The sequence below is a fragment of the Aythya fuligula genome, chromosome 3, assembly GCF_009819795.1.
Source record: "Aythya fuligula isolate bAytFul2 chromosome 3, bAytFul2.pri, whole genome shotgun sequence".
NCBI classification, from domain to species: domain Eukaryota; kingdom Metazoa; phylum Chordata; class Aves; order Anseriformes; family Anatidae; genus Aythya; species Aythya fuligula.
In genome coordinates, this window is record NC_045561.1 from 103793839 (window position 1) to 103815501 (window position 21663).

General features: G+C 44.3%; 1 protein-coding gene across 1 annotated transcript; it reads left to right on the forward strand.

The window, feature by feature from the left end:
- Positions 1-2968: 2968 nt before the first annotated feature.
- ATP6V1C2 (ATPase H+ transporting V1 subunit C2) lies at positions 2969-21498 on the forward strand. The gene is made up of 12 exons (XM_032185048.1): positions 2969-3245; positions 4791-4858; positions 9489-9574; positions 13639-13733; positions 14444-14535; positions 16579-16677; positions 18406-18474; positions 19076-19168; positions 19587-19680; positions 20000-20097; positions 20218-20347; positions 21115-21498. Exons 1-12 carry the CDS (start codon positions 3117-3119, stop codon positions 21208-21210), a joined length of 1149 nt encoding a protein of 382 aa, XP_032040939.1. The 5' UTR covers positions 2969-3116; the 3' UTR covers positions 21211-21498.
- Positions 21499-21663: the final 165 nt, after the last annotated feature.

The following is a 21663-nucleotide window of genomic DNA, read 5'->3' on the forward strand; positions in this document are numbered from 1 at the left end:
AGGGGACACAGGAGCTGCCATAGCCGTGTTAGCAGCGGTATGCAGCACACTCCTATATCCCATGGTAGGAGCTATGTTGCTGCGTGATCCTTCCTTCCACCACCTTCACTGCTGCTTCATCCAGAACTGAAAAATTTATAATGGAGGGTGGGGGGAGATTAAGAAGTCAGAATAAAAGTGGAAAAAGTGATAATATAAAACATTCAGTTCTATTTTGCTTAGGCATTAATATCATGTTTCCTTGAAAATTTCCTACCAAATCAATAAGTAGCATAATATTTTTCATTATAATAAAAGGAACCAAGGTGAATGTGAAACTATAAGAAACAAAAAAGTGACATTGCTACAACAGAAACATTTAGGAATAAAATAGTTTGAACTGTAGAATCCATAAATCTGACAACCCTTCAGCTTGGATGTTACCTTATTCACTATAATATCCATGCATACAGAAGTATCCTCAAAAGCTAACACCACTACAGCAAACAGCATTTCTCATCTGTTAGCACTGGTGTCAGCTGACACAATTCTAACCTTAAGAAGCTTATGAGAATATAGCTTTTCTAAAATTAATCATGCAAAGCATTCCTGTGGCTTGAGACTACAGCTAGGATCCAATGCAAGCTCTGTACTTGGTTTGAAATGGGAAGGGGCTGAAGAACTGCCTTACCCAGATGATGTGGTTTACTACACTTTTACACCTTTCAGACCACTATTCTGTAGGTTAAAGTATAGGATGTACATACCTGAACTAGCTAGTTTTCATTATTAAAATTAAATGTACAGTCTAAAGAAACAACAACAAAAAAAAGATTTTGTTTTTTAAATCAGTTTATTTAAATGACAGACGTGGCTTTTTTTTTTTTTTTTAATAACTTCACTGAAGTCCTTTTGCTGTGCCCTAGGGAACACCATGTTTGTAAAGAGCTAGAATAATCACAATCATGAACAGTGAATTTTTAATTTCCCTAGACAGGAAAAAGAATAAACCAAATAAGCAAGCAGACAAAGTGAAACGGTGGCTATTTCAACTGCAAGTCTTTGTGTTTCTTTTTGGAGAGCTGTTAGTAAAGACTCTCCTCCTCCACACAAATATTTCTTTTTATATACCACTAAAAATGTTAAAAAGAAGCAAAGGAGGATGAATCCTGATGGTATATCTTGCCTAATGTAAAGAACCTATAAACCTTAACTCTGAACTGTTAGTTACCTGAAGTGTGATTTAGATGGAATGAATCTATCCAAGTCTAAGACTACAGACTTGTCCAAATCTAGGACTTCTCCCATGAGGTGCTTCTACCTAATGCCAGAGATACTTGAACCCATTATGGGTCTTCATTAGGGTAATTGCAAGCATCAAGAGGTCTGAGTTTGTGCATGATCAGAACTGCCAGAACCAAGCAATGCAAACCCCTTGGTTTAGGACAGATCGTGTGAAAAAACAAGGGCCATCCTTCTAAAATTAAATTTCTTGTGGGTCTTCATTTACATTTGGTACATAGGAACATGAATAGGTCCAGAGGAAAATGCACTATCTTCTAAAGAAAGTAAAACACCAACTACAGGTTTTTGGAACAAGTTGCCCAGGTAGGTAAAGTCACTGTCCCTGGGGGTGTTCAAGGAAAGGTTGGACGTGGTGCTTAGGGACACGGTGTAGTGGGTGACTTTGGTGGTAGGAGGATGGTTGGACCAGGTGATCTTGGAGGTCTTTTCCAACCTTAATGATTCTGTGATTGTACAGGAAAGCTTACCCAAGTGACAGCACAGTGATTAGAGCACTCAGTCAGATGATGAGAACTGGATGCACCATAGGAGGGGGCTGAATCCCCATCTGCAGAGGTGCCCCTCACAGGCAGCTACTCAGGTATTTAGGTGCTCCTTTCCTTTAGAGCACGTCTAGTTTAAAAGGGTCTCCAGAACATTACTTCAGATGAGCTACAAAACACTCCCAAGATCTCAGGCAAATTTAAGGTAATTTATGACAAACTTAAGACTGAGGACTAAAAGCCACGACTGTATTTTGCCAGCTAAGCATCACCTAGCAGCCTGCATGAGCATTTGCTATGTAAACCACCCAGGGCAGCCCCAGAAACAGAAGCTGCCTCAGAATTTAATTATTCCAAGTCCTTCCGGCTCTCTCAAGTCGTTTTTTATTGAAAGTGAGTGACAGCCGCGTTGTGTCTCTGGGTTTAAAAGCGCCGAGGCCTCTGTCAACAGGGCCCCCCCTGCGCTGCCTCGCCTCAGCTTCCCGCCGGGCCCGGCACTGCCTCAGCGAGCATGTCCGCGCCCGCCCCGGGCAGCGGGTGAGGAGATGGGCACGGTGAGGGGGGACACGGGGCAGGAGGAGAAGGAGGAGGACATGGGTGAGGAGGTGGGCACGGGTGAGGACACGGGTGAAGAGGTGGGCACGGTGGGAGTGGAGCCCCGGAGAGGCTCCCGGGGGAAGAACCGGAGGTCTCCGTGTGCGGTTTGTGCTTCTCTGATCTATTCACAGAGTAACAGCGGCATAGCTGTCCGCCAGTGGTTTTTGTAACTGTTTTCTGTCTTATTCTGCTGACAGCATCTCTGCTCATCTTCCTCCTGCTCCTTCCTGTCCAGCTGGAAAGGAAAACGCAGGGAGAGCGATATTCCAGCGGTGCCTTTTGCAGCCTCCAAGTCGAGCAGCCTTTCTACATCTCGTTCCCACATCTGCCTACGGGTGCCCGAAGAAGTGAGAGGCAATACTGATCAAACACAAGTCCTGCATGGTGTTCGGCCGTCAGTGAAGTCCACAAACTCTGCGACGATGGAGACTGTGCTCAGCGATGCGAGTGGACTGGCATGGGAGGGACGAGGGGAGGAGGAAGCTTCAGCTCCTCGTCCAGAAGCTGGAGGGAACAGCCCTGAGAAAGGAGGAACTGCTGCGCTCCCTCTCTGACATTGTGCAGAAGGTCGTGTTCCAGTTCAGTCTGAGGCATAGGGTGACTCACTGTACTCGTGTTTCAAAAAAAATAATCAGTAATTCACCCTAGCTCTGTCAGTTCTTAGGGAAGAGCACGTTCTATGTGGGACTTTGTTAGCCTCTTACCTGCCTTGTGTTTCTACAGTGACCAGGAGTGAAGGGAAAATATCAGAGCATGTCGGAGTTCTGGCTAATTTCTGCCCCAGGAGATAAAACAAATCTGCAGGCATGGGAGAGAATGAATACGGTGACACTGAAATCCAACTTGTCCAGCAACAGCAAGTTCCATATTCCGGACTTAAAGGTAAGTGGGGAAGCGGTTTGGGTATGGGTGATGAAACAGCCCCAGGCAGGACTAGAGACTTCTGTGGGATTTTTCATTTGGGACAATGTGCAGAGAGCTGAAGAGGATTGCGACTGGGGAATGAGTTGTGTTCAGTCAATTAAAAACTGATCAGAAAGGAACAGGAGTTGTTTTGCTTGAAGCTGACTTTTGTCAGCTTCAGTATGTGTAAGGAGTGAAGGTGACCAGTTAAATAACTAATGTGTTGCATTTGGCGTACCATTTTCTTCCAGCTGTGACAACCATATAGCATTGTACATCTTGGATCACTAATGCACAGGGAGTAGTGAAGTATCTAGAACCATGCCAGTAAGACCGCTGACAGAGAAGACAGTGCTATAATGCACATTTCTCTATGGGAAATAGATGTGTGTGGATATTCAGCTACATTAACAGCTTCATAGGATCATATAAATAGGGGGAGTATTAATCCTTGATTTTATTATGTCTTTGCCTCATTTAATCCTTCTTTTATAAGATTTGCACCTTATTTTTTTTCACTTGTGGCTGTGAAAAGTCCGAATATGCTTCATTAAAGTTAGTGGAGCTACAACAGATGTAGAACTTGATTCCCTGGGGAGCTGCCATCGCCCATCACTTATAAAGCTACACTTAGTCCAGGATCTGGCTTTAATCCAGAAAGATTGTTAATGGTTATAATTTGAGCTATTTCTGTTACATAAGGATGCAAGTGAAAGGGGATTGTGGCCTCTTCTCAAGTAAATAACCTACTGAATTAGCACATGAATGCTGCAGACTGGAGGTGCTGCTTTTTACACGTGCTCAGAAATTGCTATGATTTTACCTTCTGTGTGCCTTACAGTCACCAACTCAGCCAGCGTTGGTGAGAGTCCATTAATGTTAAAGGAAATGTTTGCAGCATCTGAAGATGCTAATTGTTCTATGTAAAATTTGTTTCTTTGTTCCTTTTTTCCTTCAGCTTGACCCTTTGTAATGTTGAGCTGACAAAAGTGCAAGAAAAGGTTCGGCAATATATTGTAATGCCATACAATCACATCCTAAATGTAGGATTGTGACAGTGACAGAGTCACACAAAAAGCAGATGTTGGTGTAGGAGGAAATGGCTTTGTGAGAGACTTAGTTCTTGCAATTAGGAAAGAATGAGAATGAAGAACCTCTTGAATACATACTGCTTTGCTTGGTTCTCTCAGTACATCAGACTTGTATGTATGTTGGGCATGTTTCTACCTAGCATTTTATCAGGAAAAAGGCCAATATGTTCTACAAGATCATTCAGGAATGAAAACAGGAAGGAAAACATTGATGTATGATCTTGAGATGTCATATACAGCTTTTCCTTTATTGAAAAAGGCTTTTTGTACCCTAGGCTTTGAGAAAAGGAATTGCTTCTATTTTCTACTGAGTGAATGAAATTCTGCAAAACTTTTGAATTCACACATGCTAAATACAAGTCAAAGTCCCTAAGAAAGCCAACGGAAGCCTTAGACTTGTGTATCTTTCACCTACTTCTCATCTCTTACACAGGTGGGGACACTGGATGCTCTTGTTGGTCTGTCAGATGAGTTGGGAAAACTTGATAGCTTTGCTGAAAGGTAAAATAGATCTTATTTACTGCCTACAAATGAGAAACAGACATTGTTTTTATGGCATGGTATGTCCTTGTGTTCACCTCAGTCTGACTCAGTTTAACCCAGACTGCGACCTGACTAAAGTGGACAGGTTTGTTTAACCCTTCTGTCAATTGCCATAGAAAGGACTATTCCTTAAAACCTGGCTGCACGAAGTCAGTGGTACTTCTGTCTGTACAGTGATGTCTGAGTGGCAATACTAGGGAAGCTGTTTCTCAAAGGGAAACTGTTAAAAAATGTTTTTTCTTTATTTTATATTGTACAGCAACTTCCACGCTATCCAGAATCTCAAATTAATAAAATATTTAGATAATATGAAGCCCTCCCTGATTTTCTTTTTCCAGAATATTATTCTTGAGATTTCTCTTTTCCAACCAGATTTAGGAGTTCTAAGCAGTAAGTTCTCCTGAATGAAATCTGGGACTCCCCCTCTTAGCCTTTTAAACTCCCAAAACATTGACTGTTTGACTATTAATATCAAAATATTGACTGTTTGATACATGTTGTATCAAACCTGTTTATGCATAGACTTGTGGGATCTCCTTGCTGACCATCACCAAGTTTGCTGTTAGGGCCAAACTGACCTGGGTGTACAAAGGATAAAGAACAGCAAGCTGAGGAAATGACAGGGTTTGATATACTTCATGGCACAAAGTAGGCTTTGTTGAGGAAGCAATGAAAGTACAAGCTGCTGCTTCTCTTTTCTTTTCTAGCTTTGGAGGGATACCTCACATATTGCTGTGGTCTTGGCCACAGAGCCATATGTTAACTCTGAGGCTTTTTGCCTTTTATCCCCCAGCCAGGACTGATAAGGAGTTGCTTGTCTAAATATGCTTGGTACTTTTCATGAATTTTGTCTGTTGGATGCAAATGCTTACAGAGACACTGATATAAGCTGTTTACATCTATGTTAGGCAGTTTGGGTAAAAGTAAGTCTGCCAGAATGCATTTCTCCACAGGACAGTGTAACGATTTTACTGGTACTCGCAGCAGCACTGATTACGTTTGATCACCCTGGGTTACATGCAATTTTAATCTTTTTAGAATTGCTTTTTCAGGATTTTTTAGCAGGACAGAGCAGCTTAATAGTTAATTCATACATAAAACCTTCTCTGTTGCCACTCTGTCCATCTGGCAGGGAAAACTACCCTGAAGTCTCTGTAAACACGTCCAGGTCCCTGGTTCATACTGCAGGAGATTGTCCATGCTGAAATGAAGTGGGAATGGGGGTAAATTTGGAGAGACCCAGTAGCAGCTGCCTATTCTAATGCAAGATTTCTCTATTCAGGGCAGCAGATAGCCAAGCAATTGTGTGATTCTGCTTTGAGGGTTGCAAAAATCATGCAGAATTGATTTTCAGAAGAGCTTAACTAATTCCAAACTTTGTACTGGAATAAGATTTCTGCAAAGCCTGCTGTAGGATCAGTGTATCACTGAGGATAGTTTATGTGGCATATCATCACGAGCTTCTTAATCTCCCACTGTTACCTTTGTCTTAACTCTTCAGTGTAGCATATAGCTCCTTGTTCAAGCTGAATGCCACTTTACTCCACAAATTGTCCCTTCAGTGCCAGTAGTGACACTCACTATATGACATGCATATGCACTGAGCAAAGGAGGCAGTGAAACTTCTGCAGAGTAAGCTCCTGAGGTGAGGACTCTTCCTATTTGTCTTTGAGCTAACTAATCAAGAAGAAGCAATAAGATTTAAAAATAAGAAACATGCTTAAAAAATAAGAAAAATGAGTTAGAGGAGAGCAATAGCAGAGAACAATCAACACAAATGTACTGGAAGTCCAAAAGTGTTTATTGTTAAATAGATGCCAAAGGTCTGGAGTATAAATTGGGAGTCAAGGGTTAAAATGCCCAGCACTTGTACTTAGTGAAAGCAAATGGCATCCAGAGGGTTATGAGGCTGCTAAATGACCTGAGCATTTACATTCCTGCTCCTCTGTGGCAGCTAGCTACCTGCTGCACTGTTGCTAGATAAACAGAACTGCTCGTAAAGCCAGGCAGCACAAACCTGCCAGCGCTGCCTCCTGCCAGGACAGCAGAGAAGGGGCAAGAGTTTGCAGGATCTACTGTTTCCATGTACTTTTATTATTTATTTACATAGGAGGCGGAGTGTTTTTCCATGTCACCGTATGGTAGGTGCCGTGGTGCTCTCCAAAGCTGACATTCCCCTCCCTTACTCTTACCCAGGGGCTCTCCAGGATCCAACATCTGCAGAGCCTGAAATTGAAGGGCTTCTGCTGCCTGCAGCCTTTGGAGACCTAGCTGCTAGTGCCAAATAATACACAGTATCATTTAAAGACTGATAAACTTTTCTTTTTTAATTAAGTAATTACATTGCAGCATTTTCACAAGCAAAATGTATGTTTTTTCCAAGCTATAATAATAAACTACAGGGAGTTATTTTTACAGGTTTTCTCTCTACAGGTTTTTATTACTACTTTTTAAAGGCAGTTTAGTTGAAACCCTCTCCTTCTATAACACAGCATTTGAAGGTGATATTTGCTAAAGGTGAGACTCACTTGATCAAATGGAGCGGTTTAAGGGCTGCTTGTTAAAGCTGTGTGCTGTTGGATGCTGCTGTAGTCAACGGGGCTTCTCCAGGGGTCTGATTCCTCTCGCTTGCCTCAGCCATCAGTGGCACACAGGGTGTGCTCTCTTTCATTGCCCAGGGAATGTATTAAGTGAGTGAGGCCCAGCTGCCTTTCCCGGGATGGAAGGCAAGGTGCAGAGACCAAGCTGCGACAGGAGAACATCTCTCTAGCCCAGCTTGTTCTGGCCATACCCTGCCTGAGGGGACCCTGCAGCACATGGGCTGGAAGGGCAGGGAGCCTTGGCTGGGCAACTAGAGCTGTAGGGTGCACAAAAGCACATACCTGCCCCACCATCAGTCTCTAAGGTGAGAGACCAAAGCTGTCGGTCTCCCAGCTATCAGGTTAGCCACCAGCTGCACTCACCTGTAATTAAAACACTTCAGTCCCCTTGGAAAAGTTACTGGTTTATGTGCTTTCACGTTGGCTGCTTTCTCTGTTACATGCCCAGCCTCCTGCTGTGCGTTGTTTTCCTCCAAGTTCCTTTGGGCTCTCTGGACATTAGGAAGGAGCTGAAAACCAGCTGCATCTGCCAGCTGAAAATTGCAGAAGTATTTGGCAAGGTGGCAGCTGACGCAGAATGGCTTGGTGGGTCCCTGCACTCTCCCCTCAGCCCGAGTGTGGGTAAAACAGTTCTCCACCAGCAGCTCTCAGCCTGCATGGGGTCCCTAAGTGGCTGCAGCTGGACAGTAAAAACCAGGGCAGCCCTTAAAGGGCTGTGAGCTGGTAGAGATTCCCCCCAAGGAATGGGGCAGCTCTGTTTGGTGCACCAAGCCTAGACTCTGAGCTGCTCCTGTCTGGTGTCATGAGAACAGCAGCAATTCTGCCCACTGTGTTTTTGGCAGCATCAGCAGTCTCTGATCTTTCCTCCCTGTCACAGGACTAGAAAACCTTTCCAGAAACTGTGAGCTTGTTCCCAAGAAGGGAGGTGGGAGAAATCTTTACCTCTGTGAATTCCTTCTTTTAAATGCCCTGTAAATTAGCTTTGCAACACATCAGAGAATCATTATCTCTGATACTTTCATAATATCTGTACCTGAAATCCCTTTCCTTAGCTCTCGAAAGCCACAGGATGTCTCAAGACACACTGTCATTTAATGTCACAACCCCATGGTCCACTTCATGTCTCTGCGAATGTGATGATCAGGCGGTCAATTTTTAGCTGTTGCTTTGTTTACGAGGAGTAGTAAACCCGGTACTGTTAGGGAACTGAAGGCCAAATTCTGAGAATAGTTCTGAGTACAGAAAGATACAGAAACAACCAGAAATGCAGTTTGGCCTTTATGACAGAGGTACTTTGTCTGGGATCAAATGATTCAATTCTACCGCTGAAGGGATGTGATGACACTTTTTTTTTTTTTTTTTTTTTTTTTTTTTAATAAACTGTCTAGAGAAAAATCTTCAGAAGGAGATTTGTCCAAATCACTGCTCAGAATCAAAGGAGGATTTGAAGCTTGTTCTCACACATCTTAAAGCAATGTCTTGTCCACCATGCTAAAGAGAGGGGAGAGAGTCCCCTAAAGAAGAGGAATAAGATGGAAATTCTCACTGTCAAAGAGAACATCTTTGTTTTCTCCTGAGTACCTAGTCAGAACCTTATTTCAGCAAGCACAAGGGTTTATTCAGCGTCCTGTGGACCATGTTTTCAAGCAGGGCTAGACTGGATGGTTCTGTGTGTAGTCTTGTCACTCCATCACTTTCAGAGCTGTAAACATGGGTTTCATGTCTTGTGGTTTTTGCTCTAAGTATCATGACTTACAGTGTATTTTTAGGAAGTCTAGAGCACTGGGAAGAAGATATTATCTATGTGTTTACAGAAATCAGTGTATTTTAGTTCTGCTATATGCCACAGGTTGTTTATTATCATTTTTATTGCAAATTGACCTGCCTTGCTTCAGAGTTTTGTTGGAGTATCTCCATGTTTATCAGATCATTGTTGTAACTATTTTATGTTGTTTCTTCACTAACAATGTTTCTCTGTTACACTGAAGCGTAATAAAGAAAATAGCCCAGTATATAGGAGAAGTCATGGAGGACTCCAAAGATAAAGTCCAGGAGAATCTTCTGGCCAATGGAGGTAGGTGCTGTGAATGGGGATATCTTAACGTTAACGCATTGGTGCTACTGGTATTTGCTTCAGGATGTGAACACCTAGAATTGAAACACTCACACATTAGAAAGGACAACAATCAGGGATACTTTTTAAGAACATATCTGGCCAGATCCCTTTTTTTTTTACTTCTCAAAGTTAAGAGAAGCTTTATCCAGTTCCAGCTTCGCTTCCTGCTTCCAGGACAGTATTAAGCAGCTGGTACCCCTTTGTGGAATAAATGTTTTTAGCACCAGAGCTAAGGAATGAAGAGCAGAGAAGGAGATATCCTCCTTCATTCCTAAAATGGCCAAGCATCTTTTTGTGGCCTTCATGGACCAGATCACTTTCAGGCAGATAAATTGTATTCTATACAGCAGCATGGCATCTATGAGTGTTTTGCTTTCCCTCCCTCAGTGCTGGGATAGATCCCGTGCTCTGTTAACCATGGATTTCTGACACCACAAGTGGACATTTGAGGCCCTGGCTCCAAAACATGACACACTTCATCTCCTGGGGAGTTAGGAGTTGGTTGTGAGCAGCAAGACCAGAAACACCATGTTATACTCAGTGCTGCAGTTACAACCAAAGCCTGAGCAGTTTCCTACACTGATAACTTGGCATATGTAGGTTCTGTAGTGGAGCTGTGATGCTGTTCAGCAGCTGGGTGGGTGAGGACTTCCCAGGCCAGCACAGGCAGCAGGACATGAGGACTTTGGTTTCCCTTCTGATGTCCTGCCCTGGCTGGCAGCTGTTGCACAGCAGAGAAGAAGACCATGCAGTGACAGCAAGGACACTTCTGACGTGATGAATTTGGAGCCCACTGCTTCACTGCATGCTCCCCTGCATTGTCTCTAAGTACTCAGTGTGGTGTTTTTGTGACCTCCAAGAACTTATTTCCTCACCTTATCCCATAGTATGCTACTCAAGGCCCTAAAGGGAACTTGTGTTAAGGACAAAGTTAACACTCAGGAACAGATCTCTACGCATTTTGTTAGACCCTGAGTGGGTTTCAGAGCTGCTGCAGAGCATGTTCTTCCCAAGCCATCCTGCATTTGTGAAGCTGGACATGTTACACGTGCTACATACAGGCTTGTAGAGTGACTGTCAGACAAGAAAGCTAACAGCACACACCCCATCACCCTTCGATTGTCTGCAGTGCTGTACTTCAAATCTGTATGAGTAAAGGATAAAAGGGGAAAGTTCTTTTAGAAATGTCCTTTGTGCATGAAATGAGACTGACATTTAATGTGTGCAACTATGTAACAAGTACAATAATCCCACTTATTACCTTACAGGGCTAAAGGATAAAATGAAATGTCTGAAAAGTATGTTGAGAATCACTGGTTGCAGTGGTGTTACAAGCATGCATCTGTGTGTAGTAGTGCTAGAAACGAGTCCTGGTCTGGTTGTAGAGATACAGTGATCAGGTTACGATGGATTTCTCAAGTAACAACCTCGTAGCTTGATCACGATATCCCTATGACTTGAGAAACATCAGGTTCAACTTATTTCCTTTGTTTCCTCTTTTCACACCCTTTTCCTTTCCTGTCAGCTCTGCATGTGCTGTAATAGAGGGATGTGGAAATTATTTGCGTATGTTACTAGTTTCTGTCCTTTGGTCAGCCAAGTGAGTCACATCATAGAACTCTTCGAAAATTACTCACTGCTTCTTAAAAAAAAAAAAAAAAAAAAAAAAAAAAAGAATCAATTTTAATATACAAATATATATATCTAGGATTCCCCTAATAGAATCCCATGTCATTCCTCATAAGCAGCAGCAATACTGCTGTAAGAATCCTCCCTTCCCCCTTTCTGGTTAACAAAAGGACCCCAAAAAAAGGTCACAAAATCAGAAACAAAATCATAAGACGTGATTTCTTGCTGTCTTGTCCCATTTCAGACAATTAGACGGTCCAAACTGAGGTTTAGTTTTTCAGTTATACCGTACAAATGGTCAGGTTTTAGCTCTGATGTATGTTGCTGACAGCAGTTGGGTCCACCAGGTGGTTAAAATGTTGGCTGTTTGTAGCAGTTGTCCGATTAGATTTGTGTGAAGGAAAATGAAAATACCAGAAACACAGCACTTTTGGTTAAATGAGCACACACACTGCATTCCAGCGGGCGACAACTGGAAGCAGTCACTTGGAGATGTCTCTCTCATAGAAGAAAAACTTGGATTTGTGTATATGGGAAATTTTGTTATATCATGATAGCAGGAGGTTCTTTTTTGCTTATTGACCATCAAAAATGTGAAATGTAAGTAAAGCTTTTCTTAAAAGATCTAGAGCAAATTCTGTTCCAACTGTAGTAGCGCTGACCCAGAAATAACTTTAAAATTTGGTTAGTCATGGAATTACTCCATTTATAATGAGCTCAAAACTGAAATGGACAAAAAAAAAAAAAAAAAAAAAAAAAAAAGAGGAGTAACAATTTTGAAAAATCCAGCATTTTTGGGGAAAGTTGTTCAAGTTGCTGCCTAGAGCTGGGTGAGTGAAGCAGAGTTGGGAAGAACTCAGCCTGCAGGGTTCCTGGGCAGCCGTGAGCACTCTGGGGAGGAGGCATCTCTCCTCTCCTAAGTGCTCCTGTGAACTTCAGGTGTTTTGACCCCCCTGCCTCCTCTCTGGAGGTCTGAGCAAGCACTGCCCGAGGATGAGGCGTGCAGCAGCCCTGCTGCAGCTTTGCCCTATTCCTGCACGCTCCCTGTGCTGGAGGATTTGCCAGCTCCTGGTCAGATGTTGGCAGGAGGGACCTTCGCCTCCTGACTCCTGTGCTTTGGACGTGTGGGAGATTTACAGCTGTGGTTCGCAAAGAAAGGGAGGGAGAAGGTGGTCGTGCCAACGCTCTCTGCCTCCTGGGCAGTTTGTCCTTTGATAAGAAGCTGGTTTCCTCCTAATGTAAGACTTTCCATGCTTCAGAAATCTAATAGGGTAAGCTGACTCTGTTGTGGGGTGAGAGAAGCCCGTGGAAAGGATAGAGCTCTCCTGCCAGGGTGTTCGATGTCACGCAAGGCAGGGCAGCACCCCCAGCCTGGCAGTAAAGCAGTTAAACACCTTTCCACATTCCTCCTCGTGCATCTCAATTCATACAGCATTCCTCTCACCCTGGAAGTCCATCCCACAAGAAACTGTGCTCAGACCTCGCTGTGGGAGTGAGTTAACTCTGGGCAAGGCACCAAAGAGCACTGAGCAGCCCCAGCGTGCCCCTCCTTCCCTTAGCACCTTGGTCCTATTCTGCTTCCCATCTCCCCAGAGCAGCTGCCCAGATATTCTCCATCCTTGTGGGTGTGGAAGGAAGCCCATCCTGCAGCTGACAACACCTCTGGCTTCTTTGTCTAGCCACTGAGACTGGGATCCTAAGGGCTCCCAGGACTCAGCGTAGGTGAGGAGTTGTCTGAATTCATGAGCTGCTGGAGGAGAATTTTAACGTGGTGCCGTAATGCGCCAAGCTTAATGTCCTGAGGTTAGGGAGCCTTGGATTTCAGAAGTGAAGCAGTGCCATCCTACTCTAGGGGACATCCTATGCATCATTTCCCCTTAATTCTGGAAGATGCCAGGGCTCCTAGCGGTCCGAGGGTGTCTTGTTTTGGAGGGCTGCATGCACACAGGGCTTTGCTGTGAATTTCTGATGTATGGTGCAGTGGCTAGACATTTATTTGGATTTATCCACGTAGAAAAACTCCATATGGCTTTGTGTGAGATGGGGAGCTTTGTGGGCACAGTGAGGGAGGAATTCCCCATCACATCTGGATCGCTTTGATTTCTAGTGAGAGTTTGCCTGGATCATGGATAGGCAACATCAGCTATGCTCTGAATATCTTTGTTCAAACTCTCAGTAACCCGTTTCTTATTTTGGGGGTGTTGATTAGATTGAACACACGATTTGTGCAGATTTGATCAAATTTCTGTGAGGATTTAGAGCTGAGCCGCTGGTTCACAGCCATCTCTAATGCTAATTAAAAGTCACGTGTAGGGTATAGCGAGGGAAGACCCCAATTCTTATTACTTAATTTGGTAAGCTGTCAGCTTTAATGCATTTCTTTGTATTTTCAGTTGACCTCATTAGCTACCTGACCCGGTTTGAATGGGACATGGCCAAATATCCCATAAAGCAGCCGCTGAAGAATATTTTGGAAGCATTATCAAAGGTAAATTGTACTCCAGGTTACAAGAAGATATTAGAAAGGGGAATTGTGTCTTCTGACAGTTTTTGGTCCCTTCCATCGTGGCAGTCTGTGAATTTTGCCTTCGGTGCAAAACAGGAGCAGGCTCAGAAGCACACTCAGATGCATGAAATCAGTTAATTTAATTGCTACTGCAATAACAGGGATCAAATATTTATATAAAATAAGTATCTAAACTTATGACATAAACATATGGCACTTTATCAGATTTACTAGGACATATTGATATGCTTTCTGTGTTTTAGTCCCGTTATTGTAATATTTTATTGCTTTATGTAACTAATATTATTCTCCATGTCAGTTTTCTTGTGAAATCACTGGCTTTACCTTAAATCAAACACACTGCTGGTCAGACGAGTTGCTTACACTGCCAGCCTATTCAGGAAGGAGTGATCTGTTGTTTGAAGTAGATAACAAATGGAATGGTGAACTAGCTCCTTAGGTACACCCACGATACACACAGTAACAGCTAACAAAATCCTTCTGGCTGCAGGGTCCGTTGCCACAGGGCACCTGCAGAACCCAGAAGTGATGTGGGTTCCCTCTCGGCCGTGATCAGCTGGTTGGTGGGGGGCTGACAGCTCTGTCCCCTCGCCACTGTGCAGAGGTGGAAGGAGGAGCAGGAGGACAATGCCTAAAGCACCTGATTGACTCTCAGTTTTTTATTGTTCTAGCAAATGACTCAAATAGAAACAGACCTGAAGACCCGATCAGCTGCATACAACAACATTAAAGGAAATTTGCAGAACCTGGAGAAAAAAACTGTGTAAGTATAGCATGTGCCTGTTCACCTCTGGAGTGCTGCATGGCTCAGGAGAGGACAGTTCATGCCCACGTCCACTTCTGTCCAGCGGGCCACATGTGTTCTGATGGGAGCAAATTTAGTGCCTGGCTTTGGGCCATGCTGAGCATCCACAGCTGCAGGGGAAGCTGAGGGGTAGCTGATGTGATCAGCCTGTCTTAAAATCAGCTCATGGGAGACTGAAGTTCCTAATATGATTTTGTTAGCAGGGGGAGCAAACAGTCTTGGGAAAGGGTCAAAACTGAATGCCACTGTATCGCTCTGATGAGATTTGAGGGAGTCAGAAATTAGATCATCTGAGTCAACTGGCAGATTCCTTTGCAACACAGAGCTCTTTCCTAGGGGAGCTCTGCAAATGCTTTTCAGAAAGTCAGCTACAATATTCGAGGCAAAAGCATTTATTTTCCTTCCCTGCTGTGCCTACTAGCATCCCACTTTCATTTTTCTTCTCTTTATTTCATTCTGCTGGTCCAGACAAAGGCTAGCAGAATTCTACAAGTCTCTGCCAGGGCTTCTCTCTCCTGCCTTCAGTTGATTATGATCTTTGCCTATGTGCTACTACCTGAATTTTGCTGCTACCAAAATTGCTGTTAATCTGGATTTTCTCTAGGGCAAGTCAGGCACCAACTCAGTTAAACCCAACCAGAAGCCATAGAAAAAAGTACTTCCAGGTGGTGGTTCAGAACATTTGTCAAAAAATGCGTCTGTCCCTCACGGAGACCTACTCAGCATGGGGACCGTGGTGTCCCCAAGGGTCAGAAGAGCCCTATCACAGTTGCAGGCCTCGGCTGTGTTTGTGTCCCGTGCCACACCACTGCCAGCCAACCCCACTGGCCTGTGCTTCCAGCTTGGTATGGATGGTGTTAGAAGCGTTTGTCTTGGGCTGCGTAATCGTGGACAGGATGCACTAATGAGACAACAAGCTCTCATTTTCCTTTTCTTGTCTTCTCAGCCTGCTCCTGCAGCATCTCTCCAGCTCCACAACTCCCAGGTCAGGTTAAATCCCAGGAGAGAGGCAGCTGCTCTGTGTGGGCAATGTGAGCAGTGCCGGACCTAGAGCAAAAGGGTGAGGGACAGGAGCTGAGACCTCATGTTCCAGGCACTTCCTCTCAGTGCTGCCCACCTTTGAATGCTGGTGCCTCTGTGTACACTGGTGCCAGCTAGCTTGGGATTAACAAGCATCTAGTAAGTTGTTACTGGCCAGTTCATGTTCCAACTGGCACAGCAACCTCAGCTCCAAAACTACTGGCTCAGGTCCTTCTTCACGCCTGTCCAGTGGAGGAGGGAGGGAGCTGCTCTCTTCCCTCTGGTTCTTACCAGCCATGTCCAGCCTAGTCGCATGCATGTAGTAGGTGTGCAGCCCCGTGGGGTCTCAGGTGATCAACAGGGCTGTGAGCAGGCAGCTCCTGCAGGCCCCGCAGCACCTGTGCACGAGATTTCTGTCTCCACTATCCTTCAGCTGGAGGGAATCTCCCTGTGCTGCTGAGAGGGGCAGTTTGTTCTCCACCGTCCAGGTTTGCTTGGATGGCTTAGGTCAGAACTGACATCGCTCGCTGTGTCTGACACACGGCCCCACAAGCAGCCTTGAGAAAAGCAGGTGCCTCCTGCAAGGTGTGGTGCTGCCTGGCAGAGGGGTGGCAGCTTCAGAGGAGCACTTTCCAACCACCTACACCCTCGCTATAAAAACAGTGACAGCAGCATGGTGTCATTTCACATAGAGGAAAAGGATAAACTAGTGCTAGTTGATGACATTCTGGAATTAGCATTAGTTTTTTTTTTTTTTTTTTTTTTTTTTTTTTTTTTTTTTTTTTATTAAATACAATAAAGATAAATGAACGGCCACTTTAGAAGCACAGATGTGTCCTTCAGGCACCGCAATCCTGATGATTTTCTACCCCAGTGTGCACTGTTGGCAACCATACTTACAGCATGATACCTCCAGCATGCTGCTGCTGGGTTCCTGCTAATGTTCTTTTTTTTTTCTTTTCTTTGTTTTGTTCACTTTAGGGGAAACCTGCTGACCCGGACCCTAGCAGACATTGTGCATAAAGAAGACTTTGTTCTGAATTCTGAGTACCTCATCACGCTGCTGGTCGTAGTACCAAAGTAAGGCAATAGCGTGGGCACGTGCGCTCAGGTGCGGCATTGAATTTTGGGCCTAAATGCTGGATCCAGGCAATACTGGATCAGGGTGGGGAAGCTGATCCTCACCATGTCTGAGGAATGGGTGGATTTCTTAGCAAAGAGAATGGTTTTTGCCAAGGGTGATGCTGGCACGAAAGAGAGAAACAAGGACGGCTCCAAAGTCAGAGCAGGACAGAAGTGGGATGTAGGTTTTTAGCTGTTACAGAGCAGGTTCTCAAACAGCCTCCTGCTAGGAACAGTAGGAGTTAAAAAATAAAAATAAAATAAATAAATAAACAGAAGAACAGATTTTTACTGGAGCTTAGCCAGTTTATAAAAGGAATTAGACCTGCCATACTCACAGGGCCTCTGCTGGTCATGTAGTTGTTAGTACCTGCGTGTAGGATGGTTGCTGTCACCACCAGTTGTGAAGGTACAAGACGTCCTTCTTAGAAGCCTACACAGAACTTGTCCTCTCAGTATAGCCCTATTCCGACACACACACACGGTACCATCGTTTTTCTGTCTGTGAAAAACACGTTATGAAAAGCTGTTTGAAGTAAGTTTGTTGAGTTTATTATTGGCAAGTTCTTTCAGATTCCTCCTATAAACAGATGTCTCGCTTTGCAAGCTCACCCTTCCCTTGACCCCGTTCTCTGAGTGCTGGCTCTTGCCATGTTTCCAGCATAGCACCAGATCAGCTCTGGGCCTGCGCTCACAAGATGTACTGCACCTGCCCACGGACCAGAGGCATCATGCGTGGAGGTCCTGGAGCATGGGACACTGTGACAGCCTGTACATGTGTGCCAAGAGCCTCGTTCTTCCCACCTTCAGCTTCCTGCTTCAGACCCTTTCTCATCCCAAGACACTATATGAGAATTGAGGGTGCAACAGTGGAAAAACATCTCTCTAGCTGATGACTAGGACAGGAAAGGAGAGAAGACTGGTCAATAGCCAGCTGAATGTGAGCCAGCAGTGTGGTCAAGTGGCCAAGAAGGCCAACAACATCCTGGCTTGTATCAGAAATAGTTTGGCCAGCAGGACTAGGGAAGTGATTGTCCCCCTGTACTCAGCTTTGGTGAGGCCATGCCTGAAACGTGTTCAGTTTTGGGCCCCTCACTACAAGAAGGACATTGAGGTGCTGGAGCATGCCAAAGAAGGGCAGTGAAGCTGGTGAAGGGTCTAGAGAACAAGTCTTACAAGGAGCTGTTGGGGTTGTTTAGCTTGGAGAAGAAAAGGTTTAGGGGAGACCTTACTGTACTTCACAATTACCTTAAAGAGATTGTAGCAAGGTGGGAATCTGGCTCTTCTCCCAAGCACCAGGTGATAAGAGGAGGAGGAATGGCCTCAAGTTGTACCAGGGGAGGTTTAGGTTGGATTTTAGGAGACATTTCTTCACTGAAAGGGCTGTGCAGCATTGGAGCAGGCTGCCTAGGGAAGTGGTTGAGTCGCCATCCCTGGAGGTCTTCAAGTATAGAGTTAGAACTTAGCAGCATGATTTAGTACTGGAATTTAGGTTACAGGTTGGACCAGATGACCTTAGAGGTCTTTTCCAACCTGACTGATTCTATGATTCTAAGAAGCTTTATGTGTTTTTATCACATAACCCAGCTCCTACTCCAAATCATTACCGTAATTAGCTATGATTATCAATACATTTGCTTTCTAGTATATAGTATTTATTTACTCTACCTCATCTTGTGCTCAAAGGTCAAGCTACATACAGTGGCAGAAGACGTATGAATCCCTCTCTGATATGGTAGTGCCTCGCTCCACCAAGTAAGTGAAATTCTGAATTAAGGTCCTGGCTGGCTTCAGAGATCCCTGACGTTCCTCAAATTGTTCAGGAATGACTTGTCTAACACATGAGCTCCATGTTAACATATAGATTTGCCCAATCTCATTTGAAATCAGAAATTACACCATTGAAGGAAAGTAGAGGTGAAAGAAAAAAATAAAACAACTCTTTTTTTCTCTGCAATTAGCATGTGGTTCCCTTTTCCACTAATCTAGTTCTTTCCACGTGCAGTACGCACATGAGCAATGAGCCAGGTCTTTTGCTTGTTGTATAACAGAGACAAAAAACTAGTTACAATAATCCAGGCACAATTCAGAAACATGTAATCACGTACATCTTTATAAAAAAATATATATGTTTTACGGAGATCAAACAGTACTTTTCCATCTGTAATTGTCTTCTGCAGTAGAATAGAATAATCCAGTGTACTGCCATTTGCATTATCCTTTCACCTGGAATAAATAATCCTGTAAGTAATACTGTTCAGTATCATAAGTGAAAGAAAGAACTGCAAAAGGAAGGTGAAGAAAGCACAAGAGGTTTGCAATGTCGAATCACAGCAGCTGTTTCTCCCTCCCACAGGATGATCGCTGAGGATGCTGAGGGAGGACTCTTCACTGTGACACTATTTAGAAAAGTGATGGATGACTTCAAGGCTAAAGCTAGAGAGAACAGGTAGGCAGTCACGGATTGAGAGGCACATCAGGCTAACAAACGGATGATGAGGGTAAAGACACTTGTTCTCTGTGCAGTACAGCTGAAAGCATTGCTGTTTTTTAGGACTTTACTGTTTGGGCTGCTGCTGGCCCTGAAGCCACTGAGAAGGCAGTGGGAAGGGAAGGAGCTGTGACTAGTTCGAGCAATTCTTTGAACACCGAACTGCAGATCCTGGAATTGTTCTGACTGCTCTCCTGCTACTGGCAGCAGGAAGTTTGCTTTCTGGGAGTGACTTCAGCTCCTGCCCTCCAGATACTTTAGATGGCTCAGTGGCTAGCACCTTTAAACATACCAATCCTGCTTCTCCAGATGCAAAAGAAATGTGTGTTTATTGCTTGAACTAGGGCTTGTGAGAGCAAATGTCACTCAATTGCAGGTTCATGGTTCGAGAATTTTATTTTGATGAGAAGGAACTGAAATGTGAAAAGGAAGAGCTGATGAAATTAGCTTCTGATAAGAAACAGCAATACGTAAGTAGCACATCGAGTTGATGGTGCATGTATTTAGGCCCCTGGTGTTGGTGTGTGTAAGGATCTCACTCAGAAATGGTTTTATAGTTCCAGCAGATTCCTGCGAGCTCTATCTAGCACCAAGAGCTCTATCTAAAACCAAGGCACAGGACAGATAACAGAATTTGCCCAAGGTTACTCAAGTTTCTGATAAGCTGGGAGCCAATAATGGGTTGCCTGAGAACTACCTCAGCAGCCCGTGGTGGGTTCGATGGTGTTAGCTATGGAGCAGCTTCAGGGAGTGAAGGGCATCACGGTACCACTACGTTTGTCCTCATAGGGCCCTCTGCTGCGCTGGCTGAAAGTGAACTTCAGTGAAGCGTTCGTGGCTTGGATTCACGTGAAAGCCTTGAGGGTTTTCGTCGAATCTGTCCTGAGGTAAGCGGGCAGTGCTGGCAGAGGTTCCTGGAGAAGTCAGAGCGTGCAGCCCCACAGAAGGGCGGGGGTGGAAAGCTGTGCCCCCCTGGGAAATGACCCCGTGTGTTGGTGTGTCCCAAGGTATGGCCTCCCGGTGAACTTCCAAGCGATGTTGCTGCAGCCAAATAGGAAGTCCGTAAAGCGCCTGAGGGATGTCCTGAACGCGGTCTTCAAACACCTGGATGAAGTCGCAGCAGCAAGTATAATGGATGTGCGTATTTAGGCTACAACTGCACGTGTTGTAGGGTTCAGTCAGGATCCCTGCTGACAGCTGTAACCTCTGGTGGCTACAGAATGGCCTGGGGCATCGGGCAGGGGCAGGTTATCGTGGAGATGTGCAGTGTAGTTTCCATTGAAGCAGCCACCATTAACAGCTACCAGGCTGAAATTGGTCTGCTCAGTTACGGCAGTTTCTTCAGGTGAAAAGCTTCACGCCTTCTGTAAGCTTTCAGATCAACACAACAGCAGTAATTCAAAATGAACCCTAGGACTGTGACAGCTCCCTGGCCAGTAAGTGGCTGCCACTGACTAAACTTCTCAACCTGGGCCTTCAGCAGGCAGCAGTACTTGCTTTCTCCCTCCCCACATCTTAAGTGCATAAAGGATTTAGGATAAACCAGTGGAAACCCCATGGCTTAAAGCCAATAGCTTAGAACTGCCTAAGACCAGGCAGGCATAAGAGTCCCAGTGCACGAAACAAGGAGAAAGAAATATACTGTTTTAGAGATGAAGCACCACGAAATGCTGCAATGCACATTCATGAAGTTACAAACAAGCATCAACTCTCAATGCTGACGGCATTAGACAGCCTAAAAATACCAAGCAAACATCAGATTGTGTGTGAAGTCCCAGTGTTAAGCACAGCAAGTGCAAGACTCCATTCCCCCTAAGAAAGTGAAGTACAAAAAGCAATCCAGGTTAGCTTGGAACAGTGCAACGCTTTCTTTACTGGTACTGAAGTCATGTTTTCTTTTGCAGCCTGGCATGGACATCCCTGGCTTACAACTGAGCAATCAGGAGTACTATCCTTATGTCTATTTCAAGATTGACCTCAGCCTTCTTGACTGCAGTTAAAAAGAAACAAATCACTCAAGCTTAACCTATTCAGGACCCTAATGTTATAATAAAAGAATCGTTAGCTGCTGAAAGTCAAATTAAAACGCAGAAGCTGTAGCAGGATAACCACAGAAGATTTTCCTAACACTTCCACTAAGGTTTAAGCAACTTCAGTATAAACACCTTTTGTTCATAGTGTTACAGAAATGTATTTCTGAGGCAGGCGGAACTACGGTAGTATTTATTATTTTGTTGGGAAGTTACAAAGATGGAGTCTCTACTGGACTGGAAATAAAACAGTTTTAAATGTGTGGTGGCTGATGGATCTATTAGGCATGTACAGTCCTGGTACTGCAACAACAACTTAACAGGAAAAAAAAGCATCAAAGCAGAATGCCATTTTTTTTTCCATATAATTTAACAAAAGTACTTAAGAAAACTTGCCAGGATTGCTTTGAACCTTACTGTGAT